Below are 26,029 nucleotides of genomic sequence, written 5' to 3' on the forward strand. Positions count from 1 at the left end.
GAGTGTTTTTGCTGTGGATTGCAAGGATTCTAAAATGTTTGTACCAAGGTTACTTGGTTTATAAATACTGGATCCAGCTACTTCCTTCCCCGATTGTGAAGGTAATGTTGGTTAGACTTCACCTGCAGTTTATTGATGGATAAATTTCACTTGGTCCAGAATTTTGCAGCCTACCAGAAAATGTATATTTCCTAAACGCATGTCTGCTGATTAAGGCAAGTACACAGGAAGATCAGAGCAGCATGACTACACAGCCCTTTCTCTCTGCACCTGTAATTTCTCTCCTGCAAATATTTTGCCTCTGGATCATTTTTGTCCTACAGGCAGGCCTCTTCCAGTCTTGGAGCCCTCTTGCAGGGCAGACGGGGGGGGGGGGGACACATTGGCAAGGGAGAACTGGCAAGCTTGTGAAAGGTAAAGTGCCCCCCCCACACACACACATTTGCCTTCTAAGAGAACCATGAGGCTGGGAATCTAAAGTTTTCTTACTATTTAGTGATCTCTCTAGGGAAAGCATTTTCAAAGGGGGAAAGGGATTTTTATGGTGCATTCCCCACTGTAGCCATTTCCCTCATTTTTATTTATTTTTTGCTTCACAGGACTACAGTTTGTATGAATGGCTATCATAGTGAGCTATCATCTCTCCTCATCCCATTTGACCTCAGTGGATACTGGAGAGAGGATGCAAATATTTGTTCAGGAATAATTTTATAATTTTTGCAACAGTTTTTCTGTTATTCAATGTGTGTGTGTACATGTGAGTGTGTGCACGCACCTGGAAGACATGGCGACCTCTGGAGACTGACCCCTACTGGGGGCCTGGAGGGTATTCAGAGAGGTGGCTGAATAAAACTTGCCCCCGCCTCCCACCTCTGGTATTCCAAGGAGGTCTCCAATCTAAGTACTTGCCAGAGTCAACCCTGCTTAGCTTCTGAGATCTGACAAGATCGGGCTTGCTTGGGCTATCCGGGTCATGGCAAGCTTATTAGTTTCTTTGGACCAGTTGCCATTATATTAACAAAAGCAGTGACCTTAAAGCACAATGGAAGTAATCTTTATCCCCCCCCCCTGTGGCTCAAGGGATGCAAATGGCAAAGAAGTATATCGGCTTGCACTGCAAACCAGAGAGCAACATATCAGGAGGGATAAGGCTACAAGCAACATCTGCACTGCTCAGGTAAGCATTTCTGTGGGTTTCAGTTGGCAAGGACCATTTGAAAGTAGCAGTAAACTGCACTTCAGTAGCTAGTCATCATGACAATTAGCAAGCAGCCGAAATGCTTTACATCTTTTATCAGTGGTACAAATGTGTTCTGCAACACTTTTAAATTAAAATAATAGGTTATGCCCTGTGCCTTAACTGTAATCTTATTAAGATACTAGTCCACTAGGAAGAGAGAGAAATCTTATCAAAAAATCCAACTACAGTTTGATCCCAGAATATGTTCTTGCCACACATAGCTATGAAGAGGCAAGCATAAATACAGAGCTGTACTTGGATCAAAGCTTAAGCTGCTGTGGGAAGCACACATCTTGAGGGTGGTGAGCCTGTACTGAGAAGATCTGCAGCCTTTACTTGGAATGTCTGCATTATCAGGCTGCATTCTGGTAGATAAGATGTGAGGGGTATCCATGCAGTTGCAGGGTTCCAGCTGTTGTGGGCCCTGATTTCTGGAACTAAAAAGTCACTGTTTGTAGCCAGCTTGTCCTTTGGATGCAGCCTGATAATAGGACCCCTGATGTGGGCTTTTGCCACAGGCTGACTGCTGGCTCTGGAGACCCTACATGCCAAAGCGGATGGGAAAATAAGCCACTGGATATTCAGCTAGGGGACATTGGTGTTGCCGTGCCCTAGCGTACTGTGTAGGAGTTTGACTTGCACAGTTATGATATACATACACAACTCTTAAGTGTTGGATGTGAGTCCTAGTGGCTGTGCCTAAGTGCACCAAGAGCCTCCATGCCTACCATTGGCAGTGACAGTATTGTGCCCCAGAATATAACTATTCAATGTACAGCTAATAAAATATATTTTGCACATTTTACACTCAAGAGTTTGTAAAGAGTTGTTGTATTGATTATAATGTCAGGCATAATTGTAACTTTCTTTGCCTTTTTGCTCCGAGTGTATGTAATGATTAAAGTGTATGAATAGTAATGTCTTTCTTAAAATACTGCAGGATGTTAAACTTCTAATTATACTAACTTGCTAGCAAACTGACTTGTTTACCAATTTGGTTAATTTTAGGCACTTTTGGCTAACATGGCTGCAATGTTTGGAGTCTATCATGGTGCTAATGGATTAAAGCACATTGCCAAGAGAGTGCATCATGCCACTCTGATTTTAGCCGAAGGTAAGTGACTATTTAATGGCTGCATGGTGGCAAGTCTTTAAAGATTGGCATCATCTGGTCAAAATCAGAATCCTGTCTTTTGATAAGATAGATTGGGAAACTGTTGGTCAGAAGAACTGTTTGCTAGAGACTAGGAAAATTGGCAGTGAAGCAACTTAACCTTTCAGGGCAGATTGGCCAACATGTTTCTTCCCATCATGTCACCTTGACCAAATCTGTACAAACTTAATTCCAGTTACTGTACTGGAATTAACACCCACATTATTCTGGCTCTGGTCCCCAGCTCAGTTGTTAATAAAAAAATAGTATATGCCCAAGTATATGCACAACCTTAAGGAAACATGAACAGCTGGTGGTGCAGAGAGTTATCATGTGTTGTTTCTGATAGGTCTGAAGAGAGCAGGTCACAAACTGCAACATGACCTATTTTTTGATACCCTGAAAATCCAGTGTGGCTGTGATGTTCAAGAGGTCTTGTGCAGGGCAGCCCAGAGACAAATAAACCTGCGGATTCACAGCGATGGCACAGTAAGTGGCAGTTTACGGGCAGGACTCTTCCAGTGGTTTTTGTTAATTCTACGTTGTCTGTTAGAAGCATTAAAGTACTGTAGTAATTTTATGAACATAAGGGTACATAACATAAAAGTCACTTATTTTACTGTCTAAGCAGATGTTACCTCATAATGGGGAATTTCACATTACCCTTTTTAAGCCGTTTTTAAGCTGTTATTGTACCGTCTTGGAGTAAACCCTTTCCCCTACCATCTCTGAAGTGGTTTGGCATTTCAGACTGCACCACTTTGTTTTCCCGCCCTTTTTCGCCCGCACGGGCAATCTCCGTCCTTTTTTTTTTTTTGGGGAACGTTCATTTTAGAGCGCTATACTGCTATAGCACTATAACACAACACCAAAACAGTGACCCCATTAGAATGCCTGGACTCAACTGGGATACATGAGATGGCTACATCTGCCACCTGGAAACAAGTACCTCATTGGACAGCAGGCTTTGGCGGGAAATCAGGGCAATCTTCCATGCAGGCTGAATACTAACCCACACCTACTTAGCCTCAAGCATAGAAATCCATCCTGCATTTTCAGACCACTTGCTACTATGAGAAGCTAATGATAGTATCTTGAAAAAGTGAACCAGCTATGCAAATGAAATCTTTGCAGCCTGTTACTTAAATTTTTCATAGCTGGAATTCTTAGAACTTGTCAGAGGGAGAGATACAAAGTCTTCTCTGACTGTACTCAAACATCGCAAACAAACCAGTGTTTATTTGTGATTAAGATAGGCTTGATTTATCACTGGATTCACATGTCCCCCCCCCCCATGCACAGAACCCAGGTTGAAGACTTCGCTGGTTGCATGAAACTGGAGATTTTTTGTGATGTCCAAATTGGAGGGGGTTTTTTTTAAAAAAAAATTAGGTTATTTCTTGGCTACAAACCAGGATTATGAACCAGTAAGGTGTATACAATATAAACTAGATTTGCTTTCAGCATTAACAAATCAGAATTTGTTCTGAATGGAGTCTATATCTCTGGTGCCTTTGATTCTTTGTTTTACAGCATTTATAACGTTTCATACTTTTAATTGCCTGAAAGTATCTAGTAATTTAGTAGTAAACATATTTAGTAGGAACTTGCTGAGATTTTTTATCGCATAAAGAACAATCCTCTACTAAGAAGGCTACAAAAACTACAGACTGAACCTATAGAATCTGTAAAAATATTAGTCTAAGTTTTCTATCTCGATGTTTCTGCTTGCTTTAAGCATGGTGGAACATTGTTTTTAACATAATGTTGCTGTTGTAGCAATTCAGAAGTTGTAGATAAAGTATTAATGAGGTATTAACATAAACTGAATCCAGATTTTTATATCTTTTGTTTGGTTTGTGCCTGTTGCAGCTTGGCCTGTCCCTTGATGAAACTATAACTGAAAAAGACCTGGATGACCTATTATGGGTCTTTGGTTGTGAATCTTCAGCTGTAAGTAGAGCTCGGGTTATAGCAGTTCATATGCCATCAGGGGACAGCATGCTAATATTAGATAGGGCACAAATATGTCCATCACAGACATAGCATTGTGGATTTCTATAGACTCAATAGCACAAGTCATACGCGTGGGGGTGCGCAAGTGTCAGGCTCCCCCACAGCATCAAGGAAGTACACTCTTGTAGAAAGGTTTTACTTTATTTGAAGCTATAGGTGCATGTACAGGATCACTGTTAGGAATGAGGGAAAATCAATGAGCATGACAGGTTATAGTACATTCAAACAGCTGAGGCCCAATTGCGGGACTTCCCGCGCGTGCCATCGGGCCTGGGAGCATAACGCTTCTAGGCAGCATAACATATCTCCTTCCCACGGTTCTACGTGAGATCACCAAAGCAACTATTTTGCAGCAACCACCTGTGGCCTTGAGAAGATATACAAGTTCCAGCAGCGAAGCAATTAAGTGCATCAACAGGTCTACGTATGAAAGTGAAAGCACTCAAGTGCATACATGGTAAAACCAAAATAAAGGAAATTTGGCAGCTTGCTGACAGCAAGCAGCAAAAGGACCATTTGGTTGAGGAAGAGGGTTTGTTGGCCCTTCATTATTTCCATCATGCTCAGTACAAATTATTTGTACTCTGGGAGCTTAAGTAACTAGCACTGAGAGGATGGAGAAGGATAGCTGGGTGGACATCTGTGAGGCACAAATTCAGCTGCCATCTACCAAGATGGTCCTATTCTATTGCTGCTTGCATGCAGGGGAGTGGCCTGTTGAAGTTATGGGGGTCTTATCTGTGTGACTTTACAGAGGTAGGGAACTGAATTGTGCCCATAACTTTTACTTGAGAATATTTATTGTTGCTTGTAAGAGAGATTAAATTTAAGGTTCTCCAAATTCTTCTGCTGGCAAAATCCAGTTGTTAACAACGTTAGGTCAAGTGCAGGAGGTTAACATTCTTTATTAGTAAGTTGGATGTGAAATTGATGGCTTGATTTGTATTATGGCTGAAAATTTCTAGCCCAAGCGATATTCGTGTTCAGAAGCTTATAAGATGAGAAGGTAAGCTGGTTGTATCTTTTATAGTTCCAGGTTAGCCTCGCACTTGATGATAGTTACTATTTCTCCTTCTTTAAAATCAACCTATGTGTAAATAAAAATATAGCCGCTGACATGAACACTAGCTACTTGCATAATAAAGGGTGTCCATTCTGTGAGGTCTTCCCTTCTTCCCAGGAAGGGGGAGTAGGAGAAAAGGGAGTGGGGTGAAGAGAGTCTGTCCCCCTGTGGAAGTGGCAAGCAGTCAGCTCCTACCCTCAGCTGCTTCCTGGGGACACAAGAGAAGCTTCTTCACAATCAGCAGCCAGCTCATTAATAAAACCCTACTTAAGAGCAGAGCAAAGGAGGCAGATAACATGTATGGCTAGGAAGCTGTACAGCAAGGGGGGAGCCAAGAAGCTCACGGCCTCTGAAATTAGAGAGGGACTGTATGACCCAAGAAAAGAAGGATCAAGTAACCACCTTTCATTGGTTGAGGTAAAAGGGCCCATGCCTTGCTCTACCCCCATTTTGCACTGAAGATTTCACTAGTTATTGCTCAGGTCCCCCCACCATTAAAGTTAATAGGAAGCATTGTTGAATACTGTGTATTCAAGATAATGGGGGCTTTAAATAACCCCATTGTAACAAACACACAGTAACTTCTTCAGGTTGGTTCGGCAGTTAAAGATATGGGGGATTTAGCCATTCATTGTGTGTGTGTGTGTGTGTTTAGAGTCCAGAGGCACCTTTAAGACCGGCAAAGGTTTATTCAAGGTATGAGCTTTCGTGTGCAAGGCACACTTTTTCAAATACATTGGAATGGTAGGTAAGGTTCAAACTTAGAGACAGGGACTTAACAGCAAATTAACATGTAACGTGATGATGTTTAAGATATGAAAAGTTAGAACTAAATAACAGGCTAAAGTTATAAGGTCAACAGCTGTAAAGCAATAAACATGTCAAAATAGCAGATAAATGTCTAAAGGTGTATTTTCTAATTGTGGGAAGCAAACTGAGAATCTCCATTCTCCCCTCCCAGGCATGGAGATCACTTAACAGCACTTTCTGAGGTGGATGCAGTGTCGTGACAAAGCTTGGACGAGGGGGTCCAATTCTATGAGCCCCAAAAGAAGGGACCCCATCCTCCATTATTTCCAATGGTGGGAAGGCATTTAAAAGGAACATGGTCCCTTTAAATGTGATGTCACATCCTTGCTCCTGGCTCCACCCCCAAAGTCCTGAGTCAGACCTGGCAACACTAATAATCCTTAATATAATATCTTACTTTAAAACTTAGTCCTTTTCAAGTACGTTCACTGTGTGCATTAAAACTGGCTTAATAGTGGTCTGTTTGCAGTAACACTGAACAATACTTGTTTTTGGATCTCCTCCATGAAAGAAGTGTCATGAGGCTGTAATCTGTTCCCTGAAATCCTGTGGTTCAAAGTCCTGAAATGGGCAGCTGCCTTAACTATTAATACTTTAGCTTTCCTTCTCACTGAAGAGAAACATGTTCTGTAATGGCTCAAGATCCTTCAGTGATCCCAAAACAAGATCTGGGAATGAATCTTAGTTTATTCAACTACTTAACTTTGCTGGAAGCAATCTCCCTTGACCTCTGAGTTTTTAAAAATAGTTTACAAAAGTGGGGACCTGCAATAATTGTGGGGGGATTCATTACATGTCTTAATTTTATTCCCTGTTTCACCACTGCCACCAGGCTTGGCTTCTCTCCCCCCACCAGTAAGTGCCGCACAGCTCCCTGTGCCTGGACCCACCAAGGCTTCCCCCCACCCTCATTTGATGATCATGCTGGTAAGCCCTGCACAGCTCCCAGCTGCTGGGCCCACCAAGGCTCTCTCCCTGGTTAACAGTTATGAGCCCTGCGTGGCTCCGGGCTCCTGAGCCTGCTAAGGCTTCTTTCCCCCATCAATGGCAGCAAGTCCCTTACTGCTCCTGGCCACTGGGCTCACCAAAGCTTCTCCCCTGCACTGCTGATGATGGTGGTGGCAAGCCCTACACGGCTCCCAACTGTCAGGTCTGCCAAAGTCACACACACACACCCCCAGTAATGATGGCGGCAAGCCCATGTGTCTTCTGGCCCATGAAGGCTTCTCTCCCTGTCATTAGTGACAACAGAGTCAAGAGGAGGTAGGAAGTGTGGGCCCAAGACTTCTGCAAGGGAGGGAATCCTTCTCCCCTTCTTAGCTTCCCACCTGTGCTGCAATTCCCAGCCCTGACCAGTGGGCCTGCCACAACTTCTCCCCACATAACACTGTTGCCATTCCCACAGCTGCTGTGGCTCCTCAACACAAGACCCATCCCAGCATCTTCCCTTGTCCCTATCCCCAAGGCCGCCTGCTTCCCAGCCACTCCCCCAATTGCTTACAGGCCTGGTGCACTCCTTGGCCCACTGAAACTTCTCCCTCCCCCATCGCTGCTGCCATACCCAGGTGAGCTGCAGCTCCTAGCAACTGCCCCCCATCAGCAAACCCGGATAATGGACCTGATACGGATTGCAGGTTATACTATAGCTGCTGCCAGGCCTGCTACACCTCCCCCCAATTCTACAGCCATCACCGGGACCACCACAGCTCCTGGGCACCCCTTACCAACACTGCTGTCACCCTGAATACATCTGCATTTGTGCAGATAATGCTACTTTACATTTTGGGGGTTATAAACCCCCACATGTATTTTTTGGGACCCTTCAGATTTTTCTGCAAACCTGGAGAGTCCCCCAAGGTTGCTGAAAAATCTGTTTAGCCTCTGTGTGGCCCCAATCTGTGAATTTAGATATCTAGAAATGGGGGCATGTGTGGCTAAAGAGTATATGGAGAATTGGGGACCTGCAAGAAACTTACAAAGAGGGTGCATTCCTTCCCCCTCTTTGCTTCCTTGTCTCTTCCTCCTTCTCTAACTATCGTCCCAATCTTTCTAACCCTCCCCTGTCTGCAAAAAAATCATACCCATGACGCAGTGTTCCCTCTAAGCTGAGTTAGTGTGAGCCAGCTCACAATTTTTAGCCTCCAGCTCACAGATTTTAGTCTTAGCTCAGGAAGGAGGGCTCCAGAGCAAACTAATCTTTGCAGCAGCCAAATCACTCACCCACAACTTTAATGCCAGCAGCTCACAAAGTAGAATTGTTGCTCACAAGATTCCACATCTTAGAGGGAACATTGCCCATGAGCCCATATGCTTTTTTTTTTTTAAAGGAACTGGTTGCTGAGAGTATGGGTGAAGAAACAAGGGGCATTTTTGGCACTGCATTTAAGAGGACTTCAAAATTCCTAACACATCAAGTATTCAACAGGTTTGTGACATTCATTGGACTATCTGTGCAGCCTTGGCTCTGCTTTCCTTTTATATTCGATAAAGTTGCATTAAGGATTATAATAGTGGATCAGGGATTTGATTTTCATACTTCAAAGTGTTATTTCCTTACTAGCTACAGGGGAAGTTAAGGACTAAACTTTCTAGCCCCCCCCCCCTTGCCCACATTTACACTTAGAAAGCTGCCTAAAAACTTATGGAGGAAGCTGCCTATACTGGAACATGCAGTGTTTGTCCCTTGGTGGCATAGACATAGAATGTATTTATTTTGATAATGCATGTGTGTGTTTAAATAGGGAGGCCACATACCATTATAGGATTTGATGAGTTAGTTATTGTATATTCATGCTGATTGGATACTGTAATATATTACTATCAGTTGGTGGGCAAATATTTGTAAGTACAAAATAGAAGCAAGAAAAAGGAAAGGTCCAGTGTTTTGTAGTAGTGACTGATCTGTCTTTTAAAAGGGTAAATCTTATAACATGGTACTTAAGGGGATGCTAACTGTATTGTCTGGCTTGTGTAGTTAAGTGGTTGGTTAATGTAATGTTTTTGTCTTCAGCTATCATTCTGAAACAAATATTGTCCGGTATATGAAAAGACTGGAAAACAAAGATATTTCCCTCGTTCACAGCATGATTCCTTTAGTAGGTATAAATTTTAAAGGTAAAATTGGCATTTGCTAGTATCCTTGAATGAAATCCAGATTACATTTGTATGTGTTTGGTTTTTTTGCCCCCAGGGATCCTGTACAATGAAGCTGAATAGTTCATCAGAACTTACGGTAAGCTTTTCTAGCAACTTTATGCGTTTTTTGAGATCAGTACAAAAAAGTAGTAATAGGTGGCCCACTGCCTACTTTACCATGTAAGTGGCCAGTGAACAATCCCAGACTCAATGGTTGCTTTAAGAAGAATAGAACACTGAAGATTTTCCTATACAGTCTCTTTCTCCGTCTCCTGAAGGTATGCTTTGAATTACCTTTTTGGTGAGATCCAAATGGAAGTGGTCTTGTGACTGTGCTTAGTCATTTTAGGCATGTGGTGGTGTTTTGACCTGTTCACCAGCCCACTCCACATCTGGATTTCTCCATGAGATTGCTGGGAGGAAAAACAGTTGTATGAACCAGCTCCTACAAACGCTTCAGCTCAGAATCCTATTTACATTCACAGGAAGGGTGACACAGTTGGTAATTCTGTCAAAAAATACTCCATAAACATGTGTTCCTACAATTTTGTACTTTAAGGGAATTATTTCTAATCAGCACCCGGCATATGAAAAAGATATTCTGACTGATGCCTACAAGTGAGGTGTTCTGTAGTTATTTTTGTTTTCCGAACTGTTCAGAAAACAGAATGTGGTTAGATAACAGCAATATACAAAGAACTTTTAGTGGCACTCCACTGGGATTAAATAAAATCCTTTTCCTAGTTGATCTCCAAATTCAAAAGACAGGTGATAAAAAGGAAATGTTCCACCTATGTCTTTATTTTCTTCCTTTCCCCCCTTCTTCTGTAGCCTATCACATGGAAGGAATTCGCCAATATCCACCCCTTTGTACCTCTAGATCAGGCTCAAGGATACCAGCAGCTCTTCAGGGAGCTTGAAAAGGATCTGTGTGAGATCACAGGCTATGACAAAATTTCCTTTCAACCGAACAGGTAGGAGCAATCTTGATTGTGTCAGTTTCTGGGGCAGGCTTCAAACACAGAGAAATTTTTCCTGCCCAGGTATCCCTTCAATGAAAGAAGAAGCAAGCACACTGTGTGTACAGTATCATAGTTATGAATGCCCACATGCCTATTGAGCCATGAGTGGTGAAATAAACAATCATGGGAATTTGTCAAACACATCAGCATAAACAGTGTGCATTTAGAGTAGGAAAGTTGGTCATTTATGGACCTTGCTTAAAAATGAACTGACCTTTTAAAAATTGGGTACTGGGTTGCATTCTTTGACATTTATGTTTTGTGGTTTTGCAGTGGGGCCCAAGGTGAATATGCTGGACTGGCTGCAATCAAGGCTTATTTAAATGCCAAAGGAGAACGGCACCGCAGTGTAAGTGAAAAAAGATGGGCTTGACCTAACATTGATCTGTCAGTCCTGCAGAAGTGAGGCTTGTTTTTCGAACCACGTAGCCTTTTTTCAGTTGGGCTATGTTACTTTAATGTATTTACAGGGAGCAGGGCCTATGATTGTTGGCCGTGAGCAAAAAGGTACAACTGCTGCTCTAAGGATCTATATGAGAAAACCGTCATCTGTCATTTGTCTTAGACATACTTGTACTCAGATTTTCAGAGAGATGAACTGATGTATTCTGAATGCTTTTCCTTTATATGCACTCTCCATCCTTGCGTATGAGTCCATGGGGACGGATGAGGCCCAGCTCAGGTGACCCAGCCTGATGCCCAGGGAGAGCCCAAATACTGTCCTGTAGAGGCCAGAGTCAGGCCCCATGGTGTTGCCAGCAAGTGCCAGGGTACTTGCCGCAGGATCATGGCCTATTGTTGCCCTGACGAACAGCTGGCAAGAGCAAGTGGAGCACCTGGTAACCTTGTCAGGGAAAGAACCATGCCCAATACCCAGATTCCCAGCAGGAGTGAGGCTCCTGGTGCCAGAGGAGCCTGCAGAATGGCAGGCCTTCCAAGCAAGCTTCGGGGAAAGAGGAGAGGAGCCACCCCATGGGGGCCTTGGGGTTAACACACTTGAGGCGACAGTCTCTGTTCCCTGGGAAGCTAGTGGGAGAAAGCAGCTCAGGAGGAGGAGGGAGAGAGGTCTGAGGTAGGCTCAGCCATCAAGGAGGACTGGAGATCGGGAGAGGGTAGTTTTGGCTGGCAAGGAGAAGGGGAAGTGACTAGTCCCTGTAGTCAGTAAGTGGAGACCCACGAAGCACTGGGCTTCTGCCAGTCCAGTCTGTGGTGAGTTTGGGGGACTCTTGGAAGCAACTAGTAGTGGTGGTGCTTTCAGGCGCCTTAAAAGCCCACATTATTAGCCACTGCCTTTGTGCATACGTGCAGGAGCTCATCCTTAGAGTTGCACTACATTTCAGAGGTACCCTTCAGGCAGCAAGACCCTGTTGCTCCCAAGTATCTCTGAAGCTTGGCCCTACATCAAAGTTGGTGATGACTACAAATTTTGGCTCCCATTTAAAGCCAGCCAAAATTTGTGGACTCTGTTGCTAACCTCTGTTGCTTAGTATAGCAACTCAAAGAATAAAACATAGTGTACGTAACACAGACTGATGCAAAGTGGCAGCTTGTTACTTCTTTGTTCTTCAGTAAATCCTGCTGTTGTCTAAAAAAAGTTCTTGCTGAGGCCCTTTCTTGTGTCTGGAGAACAGCTTAGAGCTCATTATGAGGCTCACTGCTAACATCCTGGAACAAACTCATTAGCTAAATTAAAAAGAGTTGAAATTTGAAAAAAAGAACTTCTGGGCCTGGCACTGGCTGCTACAGTTTTCCAAAACCTCACTGGGGCATTCAGAAGGCTTTTGTGTCAGGATTAGAACAGCACTGTGAATTGAAATTCATGGCTTGGTCACTTTGCACGCACATAAGGGTTGGTATCTGTATGCATACTTTTACTGGGGTTTCACTTGAGCACTTATACTCTGGCTTCTCCCCCCCCCCCCCCGGCCTATCAATTTTTACACTGTGCACATACTCTCTGTCTCTCCCCCCCCCCCCCAGTTCAATGCAGTTTACCTGATCTCTGATTTTCTGTCACAGTTGCTGTCACCCCAGATGACTGTAATAAAAAAAAAGGTCTGAATTCTCAAACTGCAGATTAGTTAGCACTGCTTCCACAGATTAAGAGAATTTGTGCATGCAAAGCCTGTGTGGATGTTGCCGTGCCAGTTGCTCCTCCCCTTCAGCCTAAGCTGCCTCACAGGGTTGTAGTAAGGATAAAATGGAGGAAGGGAAAACCTTGAGCCCCTTGGAAGAAGGATGGCATAAAAATGTAATATATAAACTTTACAACGAAGTTATTTATTGCATTTTAGTTGTAACTTTAGTGTGCTCTCTTACTACTTCATACAAAAGGTTTCTGTCTAGCACACGTTTCTTTTCAAGCAAGAAACCTATTAGAAGAGGGTTTAGGAAGACATCTAAGGAAAAAGACTTTTCCATTTGAAAATCTGAAAACTGTAAATAAGTAGATTGTGTACTTAAGTGGCTTTGGGCATTATGAGAAGATTCCATGGTGAAGTAACGGAGCTCAGTGACTCAATCTGAACCCTTTCTGGAGCCTGGTTAAGTATCTGATTCTTAGCACAATTCTGTTCAAAGGCATTGATAGGAGCTAGTTCATATCTATTTTAAATAGGGATGCATACTGTTCTGTCCTGTTAGGGTTCAATCTGTCTATGTTACTAGGGTTTTGAACCAGAGATCTTCCACTGAGGTCAGCTATATTGATGAAGCAGAATCCCAGAAATAGAAAGCAAGCAGTTCCTTCCTTCCTTCCTTCCTTCCTTCCCTCCCTCCCTCCCTCCCGTCCGTTGTTTCCTCACTATCTGCAGAGACTATGGAATCTAGGGGGAAAGGCCAGGCTAGCCACTTAGAGATGGTTCTATAAGTAAGTGTATCAAGTCTCAGACTTGGTTATAGTCAGTGGAAATCTCTTGGAATGGAATTTGATCCAATAAGCAGTGCAAGGGCATGGAGACCATGTTTCACCTTCAGTCATTTCACAATTCTCCCTAGCTTTATATCCAGTGTTAGAGAGCAAGACAAACTTGGCCATCAGATCTTTCACATTCCTAGAATATCATTTAAACTGTGCTGCTATGCATGCAGTGTTGCTGCGTATGCAACATTAGCACAATAGTGCAAAATCCACCCAGGCTATGGATCTCTGTTGTGCTAAAGTTTTATGGGAAGCAGCTGCCAGCCCAGTTTATATATGAAGGTGGGCAGGCAAGAAGAACATATCCAAGAAGAATGCCTGTGCGATCTTGCACAGGCATTCTTCTTGGGTGTGTTCTTCTTGCCTGCTAGTGTCTTCTTGAAATCAAGCCGTAGTACCATGACTTCAGGGCTTAACTGGGTTGTAATAAGCCTTAATTAACTTGCACAAGGTTGGCATTTTTGGTTAACTTTAGCATTTGTGTTTTTTAAGGTTTGTCTTATTCCAAAATCAGCACATGGTACCAACCCAGCAAGTGCTCAGATGGCAGGAATGAAGATTCAGCCAGTGGAAGTAGATAAAAATGGAAACATTGATGTTGGCCATCTTAAGGCAATGGTACGCTTGCTCTGTGGTATTGCTTTCTTTCCTCCTTGTACCTGTTAGAAGCTTTTGTTAATATTTACCTGTTATTTTCCTTGTTTAGAAAAATTATAGGTGTCTTTTGAGAGTAAATTGTGTGGCTGAAATCACGTGCATTTTGTAAAGGCTGAAATGCAGCTGTAAATCAAACCTCTTGCATGGCCAATCTGGTAATGTGATGCAAATGTATTTCCTTTCTTCAGCTCTGTCTTTCTCATAAAGTCTTCTGTACAAGAAGCTCTTGAAGAAGCATGTATTAATTTGGCCTCTGCCTACCTGTTCATGGTTGTTTCCCATTACTAACATAATATATGAATAGTAATGGGAGATTAAAATTTGAAAGAGCAAGTAATAAGCAGCTGCAACTAAGTGTTTAGCAGGGGTCATTTCGTAGAAAAAGAGGTGCAGGAGCTCATTAACATAACTTATTTGCATATGCCACACCCCCTGACATCACCGGAAGTGTATCAGAAGGCAACACCCACCGCTCAGGCTCCATGGGACTGTTTTGGATTGCTAGCTATTGGGGGGGGGTGCAGATCTGTCCTCACAGAGGAGGGAGAGCTTGTACCTGAAGGCGGGCTGGGGGGGGGCTCTGCAACTTACCTGGCTGCTCTTGTTCCTCATGGCCCGACTGAGGGCTGCTGGGAGCAAGGGGTGAGGCTTGTTGCATGTGCCCGCCCCCTGAGCTCCTTACTGCCGGAGCTCCACTCCTGTGCGCGCCTGCAGGAAATGACCCCTGGTGTTTAGTATATCAAGCAATAAGGAAAGACTGCATGTTTCATTTTAGACAGGGAGATTGTTCTTTGCCTTATCATTTGGGGAAAGTCTGTGAAAATGTTGACCTTCCTTGACCTTTCACTTGTATCTCCCCCCCCCCCTAATCTGAAGGTGGATAAGCATAAAGAGAACCTTGCTGCTATCATGGTCACATACCCCTCCACTAATGGTGTCTTTGAAGAGGAGATAAGTGATGTGTGCGACCTGATTCATAGACATGGAGGCCAGGTTTACTTAGACGGAGCAAATATGAATGCCCAGGTGGGAAATGGATCTTGTAGGTTGCTTCTGTTAAATCTGTGGGCATGGGCACCTCACCAATATTCAGGAATTCTACAAGTGTGTCCAGTGTAGGGTTACAAACTTCAGGTTGGGAAATACCTGGAGATTCGGGGGGGGGGGGCTCTGAGGAAGGGAGGGTTTGGGGAGCAGAGGGACTTCAGTGTGCTATAATGCCGTAAGGTCCACCTTCCAAAGCAGCCGTTCTCAGCTTTAATCCTAGGAGATCTCTAGCTACCACCTGGAGGCTGGCAACCCTATTCCAAAGAATGGCATTAGAAACTGTTAATGTGATGCAGGAATGGTATGCTGAATGAAGGCTATTGTGTAGTGGGTTTGCCGCATGGATGAAGCACAGAGACTGGCATAGTGCATAGCACGCTTTATTGGTACACAACAAGAGATTCTGCTAACGGCCGGCAGGCCAACTATATACACTCATGAGGACACACCCCTGAGCCCCGTTGGTGGGTTTGAATCCCCCGCCACGGTGCTCATTCGCTCCCCAGTGGAGGGACTAGGAGCCTAGTCCCTATTGTTCTCCCAGAGTCAAGCTCTGGGAGACTCGCTGGCCCCGGTGGCGGCCAGCGGACACAACAAAGGCCCAGTCCTGAGCAGGGGTTTTCTGCTTCTAAACCTGTAGTAATTACTGTGTCACACTGCCTGTTTCAGGTGGGTAGCCATGTTGGTGTGAAACAGCAGGGCAAAGTTTTAGTCCAGTGGCACCTTTAAGACCAACGAAGTTTTATACCCAGAATAAAACTCTGTTGGTCTTAAAGGTGCCTCTGGACTAAAACTTTGTGCTACTGTCTGTTTCTGTTCATGTGAATCCTTTGGTCACACTTTGGTCTGCTGCCTTTTTAATTTTGTTAATCAAACCTTTTGTGAGCCACCTGGAGAGTTGTTTCTGAGTGAACTGGCAGAATAGATATTTTCTAAATAAAGAATACAGAATAAATACAAGTCAAACCTAGGGTTTTTTGAGGTAAACCAGGGTTTAATTGGCTGCCTGTGAGTCAAATCCTAGCTTTATAGACTAACCACAGATCAAATAAAATATGGTTTCATGTTATGTCTAAAGTGAATCAATGTACCCTGTCACAATGGGATGAATCTCTTGTGTTTGTTGTTGATTTTGGAGTATTTCCCACAATTGGCAATGCAATGTGCAGATTTAGAATTTCAGTTTTCAAACCATTCTTTAGACTACCTTTGAGCTAAAGTGCCATTTTCAGATTAGCTATTAATGTATTAAAGGGGAAGGTGGGAATAATATTGAACAGTGTAGGCTGGAAGGGTGGGGTAGAAATTTAATAAATAAAACATAAAAATCATCTTCTAGGGAAAAAGCTTCTTAATAGCATTGTGGAATCTTAAACGGCAGAAGATAACACTCAAGATCTGGTATCCCCTTAAGCCCTCCTGTCTTATATTTGCAATGTTCTGGTGTCCTTCCTGCTAGGTTGGCCTGTGTCGCCCTGGAGACTACGGATCAGATGTCTCTCATTTAAACCTTCACAAAACTTTTTGCATTCCTCATGGAGGAGGAGGACCTGGAATGGGACCAATTGGAGTGTGAGTTGTTAAGTTTAATAATGTGTATTTCAAGGAAGTTGGTGCTGTTGAAGGTGGGGAAAAGTCATGTTAATATGCTAGGTTGGCCTGTGTCGCCCTGGAGACTACGGATCAGATGTCTCTCATTTAAACCTTCACAAAACTTTTTGCATTCCTCATGGAGGAGGAGGACCTGGAATGGGACCAATTGGAGTGTGAGTTAAGTTTAAGAATGTGTATTTCAAGGAAGTTGGTGTTGTTGAAGGTGGGAAAAAGTAATGTTAATGTGCAGCCGGCTGTACAATCTGCACTTGCAGTTTTTCCTTGGGAGTGGAAGGCTAACCGGGTAGTTCCAGGCAAGGGGTTCAGATGTGGGGATGGTCACAGTTCCCGCATGTACTCTTCTCTGCCCTACGTTTATGAAAGTAGGACCTTTTCCCTAGGCTAGCTGGCTGCACTCTCTTATTCCGGAGGCTAAAATAACTGTTGATTCTTTAAAAAGGATATTTGTGGAGAGAGAGAAGCGATAGCATGTTAGGTTTTGTAAAAGGACTGTAATTTATAAAATTATTTGTGTGTATGTGTTTTATACCATGTTGAGGCATTGTAAGCTGTTAGACATTAATAGTGGTATGGTGGGGTAAAATGCTTAAGTGTTTTAAAGAACCATCCTGTTGGAATTAGATTTATATGGGTGGAGTTTTATCCTGGTATGTTGGAACATGGCAAACCACTTTCCTGAAATTCTGAAGGCTGTTTTAGCATGAGAAGGAGGGTGCAGTGCGGGAGAAGTTTGATTTATAGGATCTTCTTGTTATCTTTTTTAGGAAGAAACATTTGGCTCCCTTCCTGCCTAGCCACCCAGTCATTGCATTACAGCACGATAAAGATGCAACCCCATTAGGAACAATCAGTGCTGCCCCCTGGGGATCCAGTGCCATATTGCCCGTTTCTTGGGCTTATATCAAGGTTTGTTTTGTCATTTGCCCCATCTTGATTTTAAATTTGAAAAGAAGGTGGGGATCGGCATGAATGTTGAAACTGTTTGCCATCTATAAGAAGAGATACCAACATAAGTTCCCAGTACATTACATTCTGTAGACATGACGGGGGATTGAGCGGGCCATTAGTCATTTCTATATACACAATCTGACCAGTCTCTGAGCTAAAAGTGTAAAGTTGTCCATATGTATTCTGTTTGAAGTACCCCTCCCTTTGCCAATGCTTCAAAATCATGATCGTGTAGAAAATTGGCCACCATTTATCCTATGATAGGCCATGAACAACATGGGCAAACAGGATTTTGCAGGGTTTTCCGTTTGTTTCTATATCGCTTTAAAATCAAGTCCTATGAATAAATGCAGATTCTGCCTTTATTCTGGAAGCCTGAGATGTTCACTCTCTGCCTTGAATTGAATTTGGCTATGAGTGTTGTACTTCTACATCTTCACTACATTGACAGAAATGTCTCATGGTGGTTCAGTGTTCCTTAGGCCAAGTTTCACTTGAATGAGATCTTTGAGGAAGTGCACACTTTTAGAGAACCTACTGATTATTCACTTTCAGTATACTACTCCCTCTCCCGCCCTGCCCTGGATGGCCCAGGCTAGCCTAACGTCATCGTATCTGGGAAGCCACCAAGGAATTCCAGTGTCACTGTACAGAGGAAGGCAATGGCAAACCATCTCTGTTAGTCTCTTGCCTTGAAAACCCTATGGGGTCACCATAAGTTGGTTGCGACTTAACAGCACTTTCCACACACAGTCCCCTAGGTTCACAAATAATAGTACTAGCTACCCACTGCAACTTTCTAATATACTTCTGTAAGGTAAAAACAGTTTGAAAGGATTGCTTGGAGAGCACAGTGCTTTTTGATCAGATACACACGGTGAAGAATCCAGGGTTAGGAGGGGTTATGCTGCTCTTCACTATTATGTACTTGTTGCTTTCTTTTCAGATGATGGGAGGAAAAGGCCTTAAGCATGCATCGGAGATTGCAATATTAAATGCTAACTATATGGCAAAAAGATTAGAGAAGCACTACAAGGTCCTCTTTAGAGGAGCCAGAGGCAAGTATCTCTCTTACGTTGTCTTCTGCCCAAGGTAAAATGGACCATGCTTTACCATACATTGATGAGCATCAAAAGTTGCCCCCCAGAGAGTCTGTCCTTGATTTTTAAAGGTAATATCTCCACCTTCTTTTGAGACTATTGAGCAGACTTTGGCTAGCTAGGAGTTAGGCCATTAGTAACAGAATTGCCAACCTAGCAGTTCGAAAGCAAGAAATTGCAAGCAGATAAATAGGTACCACTTCGGTGGGAAGGTAACAGCGTTCCGTGCACCTTGGTGTTTAGTCATGCCGGCCACATGACCACGGAAACGTCTTCGGACAGCGCTGGCTCTTTGGCTTTGAAACGGAGATGAGCACCGCAACCCTAGAGTTGGATTCGACTGGCTTTCGAGCAAGGGAACCTTTACCTTTACCTTTAACAGAATTGTGGATGTGTTTCTTCCCACTGTCCATACAAATATGTTGAATCAATCAGCTTTCTGAAGCAGTTTTTGCCCTGGCAAGTATGCATCCTAATTCATAGCAAAGTACAGCACAGCAACACCACATAACTTTTTCCATGTTCATATTGGATAGAATCTGTTGAACACTGTACTTAATTCAAGTACTAGCTTGAATAGCATTGCACCATAAGACACTGCATTTTGTTTTTCTAGTCCCTCGCACTGAAGCATATCACCAGCTGCTGAGCCATCCTGTTGTACCCACATCCTATCACTACTGCCTTGCAAAAACATGCTCAGAGAAAGGACTAGGTCAATTACATGCTACATTATACAACCACAAAGGCATCTGTGGATGTATGTGTGAAGAACATACTTTCAAAGTATGTGTGAAGAACATACTTTCAAAGGCATCTGTGGATGTATGTGTGAAGAACATACTTTCAAAAACTGTGAAAGTAGTTATGGGGCTATATAGTATAGGTAACCATACATTTTGAGTAAGTATTGTTCTATACATTTCTGTGTGATCTACAAAGGCTCCAGCATTGACTGCTTCAAAACAAAGCTCCCTGATCTTTGTTTCATTCTTCTCCACATGTGCTCAATATATATACAATTCTTTTCATACCCAGGTTATGTAGCTCATGAATTCATTTTGGACACCAGACCTTTCAAGAAAACAGCAAACGTTGAAGCTGTGGATATTGCTAAACGGCTCCAGGATTATGGTGAGAAGTCAAAAAAAGATTGTGGGCTGGTTTGGGGGTTCCCCCTCCCCTTCTTGTTCTCAGTACAACTTAAGCTTAGCTGTTTTGGTAAACCACAAATCTGACAATTAGGAGAGATGTGGTGAGATATTGGTTATGGTGAGAGAGAAGAACTATTTTATTCTGCAATGTGATATAATGAATAGGTCAGTGATAAGTCTTCTGTATGGAGGAAGAGAGAAGGCCAGAGAGCATTTACTGAACTTACAAAAATGTTGTGTTCTTCATGCTGTTTAAAGCATGTTCTAGGCATGTAGGCTTCTGGCTGGGTAAGGGTGGCAGCTGGTTGATGCCTGCTGATGTACTTTCCATTTACTCTTAAAGCTAACAGAGTTCTTCTTTGCTAGGATTCCATGCTCCAACAATGTCTTGGCCAGTGGCAGGAACTCTTATGATTGAGCCAACAGAGTCAGAAGACAAGGCAGAACTAGACAGATTCTGTGATGCAATGATTAGTATTCGACAAGAAATTGCAGATATTGAGGAAGGAAGAATGGATTCTCGAATTAACCCCTTGAAGGTGAGCCAAGAGGATGGCTGTCTCTGTCAATGTAGTTTCCATATTGCTAAGTAAACTTATGTTATGTTTGAGGGTAACAATGCATTGTAGAAGGTGGGAGAATCTGCCATCTTTATTGTAAGTAGTATTGTGAACATCCGTAGTCTTAATTTTATCACTGAAAAAGGAAGCATATAGCTGATGCTATTTTCACGTGTTATATCCTACAGTCGTCTGTTCCAAAGATACAGGCACGTAATTATTTCTAAAGCATCTGCAAAAGAGTATCCTGAATTCACCATCCCCTGAAAAGTTAGATTCAAGTGGGTAGCCAAGCCATGTTGGTCTTGAAGCAATAGAACAAAGTTTGAGTCCAGTGGTACCTTTAAGACCAACAAAGTTTAATTCTGGGTATAAGCTCGGGTCTCATTGAAATCAGGGGGACCAGTTAGTCAGAACCTTCTATGGAATTGGGCCAGTCACTCTGAGCAATTAATTACTGCGGGGAAACTGGAAAGGTCTGGCTAGGTGAGCAGTTTCATTGAGCTTAATCTGTTTGTGTCTTGATTTTGTTTGCTTAGATGTCACCACACAGCTTGACCTGCATTGCTACTCCTAACTGGGATCGTCCTTACTCTAGAGAAGTAGGAGCTTTTCCACTAGTAAGTGTTAATTGAGTCTAAAGACAACAAAGTGCGCTAGATGAGGTTAATTTGTGATGTAACTTTGAACCTACGTGGCATCCATAAGACTACAGCCACCAACTTGAGTCTTATGATGCTTTTCAAATATTCTACAGTAGGCCTGTTTGTAGCAAAGAAAGAAATGTTTTGCTGTAGGGCACTGGTGCTCTGAATGCATCACTTGCTTTGTGTTTTCAGTGGCCAGGACCCAAATAGCTCTGACTGTCCAGCTGGGCTTCAGACTGATTTCTCCAACAGCAGCCTCCTCTTCCTCCCCTCCCCAGGCCTTGTGGCCAACTGCTTTTGACAGTTATTCCAAGTTCAGTGGCACAAGGTCCTTGACATGCCTAAGTATGGAACTAGTTTGATTAGGTTCTTTGAATTTAGGCTTTGTTTTTTTACTCCTACATCTGTTCCAGTATTCTGTCTCATTTATAAATGAACTGATAACCAAACTCCCCCTCTATAAGTATGTGTTTCCTTTCTGTTCTTCAGCCATTTGTGAAACCTGACAACAAATTTTGGCCCACAATTGCTCGAATTGATGACATTTATGGCGACCAGCATCTAGTTTGTACCTGCCCACCAATGGAAGTCTATGAATCCCCGTTTGCTGAACAGAAGAGAGCATCATCTTAGGACCAAACCACCACCACCTCCTCCCCACTTACAAGTATGCAGGGTTTCTTTTCCAAAAGCAACTGGGTTCAGATCTCACTACTGCATTTTTTGTCCACAAAAATGGACTATTTTAGCCCAGTGAGCAAATATATATGTATATATATAGTGTATATTTTTGTAATCTCCATACCATTAATTCTTGTGCAGCTACATGTAAATACTTGTTTTAGGTGGAAACAAATTGAGTCGCTTCAGTGCCTCAGTTTCCCTGGCAGTGAAGTGGCCTTGATTTAGTACTTCTTTTTAGAACCAGGGCTACTGTATCAATGAGAATCTTTCTGCTTAAACTGTGTCAAGGCAGTGCCAGCTCATCAAAGTGCTCTCTGATACAGAGCAGCCATTTGTTTGAATAGAATCTGTATATTGTTAGATTCATTTTGGGACAGGATGCATAGTGACTAAAATGTAGCTACTATTTGTTTATATAAACTGGAGATATGGGCTATATAGTCCAATACAGAGCTAGGCATGCCGAAATCCAGTAAGATGGATTTAAGCATACCTCTCTCCATATTAGATTGTGGCCATAGACTTTGTTAAAATATATTGCCTCTAGCTTTGATAATGTCATTAAGGAAGTTTTTTTCTTTTCTTTTTGTAACTTTCCAATATTAATATTCCAATAAAATCTAGTAGATCTCAACCGTAGCCTTTGGAGTTTGATTTCAAACCGCAAAGACACATTCTCTTGAATTATTCACAGGGTGTCTGGTTGCGCTAGAACCAAATAAATGCCCCGTGTTCTGTTAGCCTGAACTGAGATTCTGTCCTATGCCAGTACTGCTGTTTCACAATACTTTGGCTTCTGGTGACTGAAAACAAAAAGGTGGTAATGAACTCATACAAATTAAGAGTTCTCTTGCCGCTTGCATGGATGTGAGTCACTTCAGGCAAATGTGTGACCACAAACTTCAGCAATCAAAGTTTGAACAGCATTTCAGAATTCAAATTAGGTAACATTAATTTCAGTGGGTTTCGAAAATGCTTTCTTATTAGAAACTGACCACGTCTTTCATTCTTCAATGGAGGTTATTTTGGCATATTTTTTAATGCTAGCACCCTTTCCAGTTTGTAACTTCACATTGACCTATTTGAATGTGGGGCTTCTCTTACAGCATCACTTCTCATAATGTGGTGCCTTGTCAGCATGTTGCCTGCTTACTTTCTCCACACTTTTTGTGTGACACTTAACATTCCTTCCTTTCTTTGCTATTTTTTCTGTCCTATGCCACTTCGGCTAGCTTTTAGGTGTGCTAAAGTTGATGAGGTGGTGGTTATGGAAGAGCCACTTTCTAGCTGCCCAATGAACCAACAGCTAGGCTCAGGTTGTCTTCATTAAGAATATGGATACGCTTAACATTGTTCACCAAACAGCTCCACAAGAAGTGAAAGTAAATATAAGAATGAGAAGAGCCAAGGTGAATGGACTATTATGCTCCTTCAGTCTCAGCCCACACATCTACTCTCTGTGAAAATATTCTGTATAATGACAAAGACACCCCCCCCCTTCAAATAAAAAGCACTCTACACAGGTCATAGAAGTGACATCCACTAGATTCTCTTACAAGACTCTGATTCCACAAAGACTTGCCAATAACTCTACCTGCCACCATTTATTTCAGTTACATAAAAATCAGTAAGCTAGGTAGTTTCTGAGATAGCAATCAGCATGTGATAATACCCAATATGCTTTCTCAAAATTCTGTAACCTCAATAAGGTTGAGGATTCTATCTTACTACTTTTGAAGTGTTTTCAGTACACAACAGTTAAAAAGACCTTTACTCGTGGCCCCCATATCTGATTTTTTTTCCTTTTCCTGATCAGTGATGATTACCAATGAAGTAGCTGACCATGTTGTTGGATTTTCTAGATACTTGCTTTTTATGAAACAAGCATCTCAGGTGACCTTCATCCTAGAGCAAAAGGTTTTCCTGTAAATCATTAATGAATGTCTTCAAATTGTTTTGCTTCTTAATCACATAATAATTTTTAAATGCTATTTATTACATGTGAAGTCATGTACTGTAGCAAATTAGCATTGGTAAAGAAAAATATAACTGGCTGGGCTTGCTCCAATTGGAATTTAACTCATTGAGCGGGATGACACACCCACATTTAAAATGACTGCTACTTCTTGTCTAGGACACTGTGTGTGTGTAGTACAATTTGCAAGAGTAATTAATTAATGCAACTGCAACAAATTGAATCTACCTTATTTGAAGTAAAGGATGAGCATACATCCTTTAATAAGCATACATAAGAAAACAAATCAGCCGAATGAAGGTGTACATACAAGAAACAAATGTGTCAGCAATCACCAAAATAGAATTACATCCAGAGACACACTGATGCAAATCTGGCTGGCATGAAGACAGCTATAGTAAACGTTTTGTTAACTGGCTCCTGGTAACAAGACAACTTGCTTAAAGGCATGCCCACAGGCCAGCCCAAGTCACTTGCACTCTGCCTGCTCATCATGGCCCCTGGGCTGGGGGGGGCCAGGACACGAGTGACTCAGGCAAGGCGTGGGCAGCACTGAACTATGAGTGCTGGCCATGGCTGCCACCTGCTTGACACTTCTACCCTCTTGCAGCCAAGTAAAAGCTTTGTTTGGTAATCCTCATTCCCCATGGATGTTGGTTAACAAAATTTTTACTATAAATAGCTTTTGCTCATAGTTGCCTAAAATAAGCAACACTACAGGACTAGGCAATAATTTTTTGAAAGTAAGGCCTGCAAGGCTTTTACTTTTGAATAGCATATACATGAAGATTGAAAAGAGACTTAATTATTTGAACTGTTAAGAGTTCACTATTAAGAGAACAGAAACTATACAGACTTTTCCATACAACTTAGAAGAAGAGGAGATTGGATTTATACCCCACCCTTCCTACCCAAAGGAGTCTCAGAGCGGCTTACAAGCTCCTTTCCCTTCCCATCCCCACAACAGACACCCTGTGAGGTAGGTGGGGCTGAGAGAGCTCTTTCCAGAACTGTTCTTGAGAGAACAGCTCTGACAGAACTATGGCTTGCCCAAGGTCATCCAGCATTTGCAAGTGGAGGTGTGGGGAATCAAACCTGGTTCTCCCAGATTAGAGTCCATGCACTTAACCACTAAACCAAACTGGCTCTCTTAGTCCCCATTTTGGCACTTTGATAAGCTATAGGTTAAACAAATATGCAGTAATATCTCTGATGCACAGCTCTGCACATACAAAAGAAAATTATTGATTAAAGAAAATAGGAAGAGGATCTGGTACACCAGAGGAGAAAAATGTTACTTTTCACAGATTTCTCTATGTTTTCAGTTAAGGCCAAGAATTCTGTAGGTGGCTTTAAGGAATTCTGTCTCCAGTCTGTAATGAATAAATAATAATGGCTTACCTTAAAGGCTTGTTAAAGTTATTGAAATGCTCTGGACTTCCGGTTTATGGCGACATGCAGGCAGACACATCTCCCGGACGTCCCGGGGATGTAAACTGCACACCAGCGTGTGGGAGGGGGTCCGACAGGTCGCGACACCCCCCCGGAGCCTTGGTAAAAGGCTCCCAGCCAGGGGGCTTTTGAGGGGCAACCTCTTCGATGGCCAAAAGCCGGAGAATTGAGGCGCCCCTCCGCCCTGAAGGTCCTGCCGCTGAGTGACTGCATGGTACGAGTGTTGCTGACCGGGACAAGCGTTGTAGATCAGGCGAAATAAATGATGACGAGTGAGGCCGAATGGCCAACAACGAACTGTGAGTCGGGTTGAAGCGAGCATGAAGATATAAAAAGAAGCTCCCCCCCCACAAAGAGCGATGGGAAAGTGAGCAGGGGAGGGATCCCTCCCAAACGCATAGACGAAACACGGAAGGAAAGAGGGGGAAGCTGAAAAATAAGCAACTAGGGCTCCGGTCACACGGGCAGGAAACTGCGGGGGGGAAGCGTGGCTGTTTGCCCCGCAGCAAACTAACGCGCAATTAAGGGATCAGACCTCCCCTGGAGGTTCCGTGGAGGTCCCGTGGAGGTTCCGTGGGAAGGGAGAGGTGCTGATCACAAGACGATCCTGCGCACAACAAAGAAGCGTGTGTGGGTGTGTGTTTTTTTCGTGTACACCAAAAATGCGCATGCTCCGTTGGGTGCTTGTGCGCATCCACGGAGACTTGGGGGGGGAACCTTGTTTGCAAGGGGACATGGGCGGGCGCCGGATGCCACCAGAAACGCGATCAGACGCCCGCCCTTACCCCGCAGTTTCCGGAAACTAGTACCTCCGAGGTACTAGTTTTTTGCA

At 43.0% G+C, this 26,029-nt stretch overlaps 1 protein-coding gene across 2 annotated transcripts in view; it reads left to right on the forward strand.

The window, feature by feature from the left end:
* Nucleotides 1–21,881, forward strand: part of GLDC (glycine dehydrogenase (decarboxylating)) — a 46,655-nt gene extending 24,774 nt beyond the window's left edge. For both annotated transcript variants that reach the window (XM_015417986.1, XM_015417987.1), the window contains 18 exons: nt 1,081–1,177; nt 2,249–2,354; nt 2,743–2,882; nt 4,266–4,346; nt 8,610–8,707; nt 9,293–9,377; nt 9,473–9,514; nt 10,249–10,391; nt 10,713–10,788; nt 13,852–13,977; nt 14,893–15,042; nt 16,523–16,635; nt 17,442–17,583; nt 18,572–18,683; nt 19,764–19,859; nt 20,246–20,418; nt 20,979–21,059; nt 21,576–21,881. In XM_015417986.1, the coding sequence (XP_015273472.1) occupies nt 1,081–1,177; nt 2,249–2,354; nt 2,743–2,882; nt 4,266–4,346; nt 8,610–8,707; nt 9,293–9,377; nt 9,473–9,514; nt 10,249–10,391; nt 10,713–10,788; nt 13,852–13,977; nt 14,893–15,042; nt 16,523–16,635; nt 17,442–17,583; nt 18,572–18,683; nt 19,764–19,859; nt 20,246–20,418; nt 20,979–21,059; nt 21,576–21,719 (2,005 nt within the window). In that variant the 3' untranslated portion in view covers nt 21,720–21,881. The remainder of the gene's footprint in view (nt 1–1,080; nt 1,178–2,248; nt 2,355–2,742; nt 2,883–4,265; nt 4,347–8,609; nt 8,708–9,292; nt 9,378–9,472; nt 9,515–10,248; nt 10,392–10,712; nt 10,789–13,851; nt 13,978–14,892; nt 15,043–16,522; nt 16,636–17,441; nt 17,584–18,571; nt 18,684–19,763; nt 19,860–20,245; nt 20,419–20,978; nt 21,060–21,575) is intronic.
* Nucleotides 21,882–26,029: the final 4,148 nt, after the last annotated feature.

This window comes from Gekko japonicus, unplaced genomic scaffold, assembly GCF_001447785.1.
Source record: "Gekko japonicus isolate JY-2015 unplaced genomic scaffold, Gekko_japonicus_V1.1 scaffold1084, whole genome shotgun sequence".
NCBI classification, from domain to species: Eukaryota; Metazoa; Chordata; class Lepidosauria; order Squamata; family Gekkonidae; genus Gekko; species Gekko japonicus.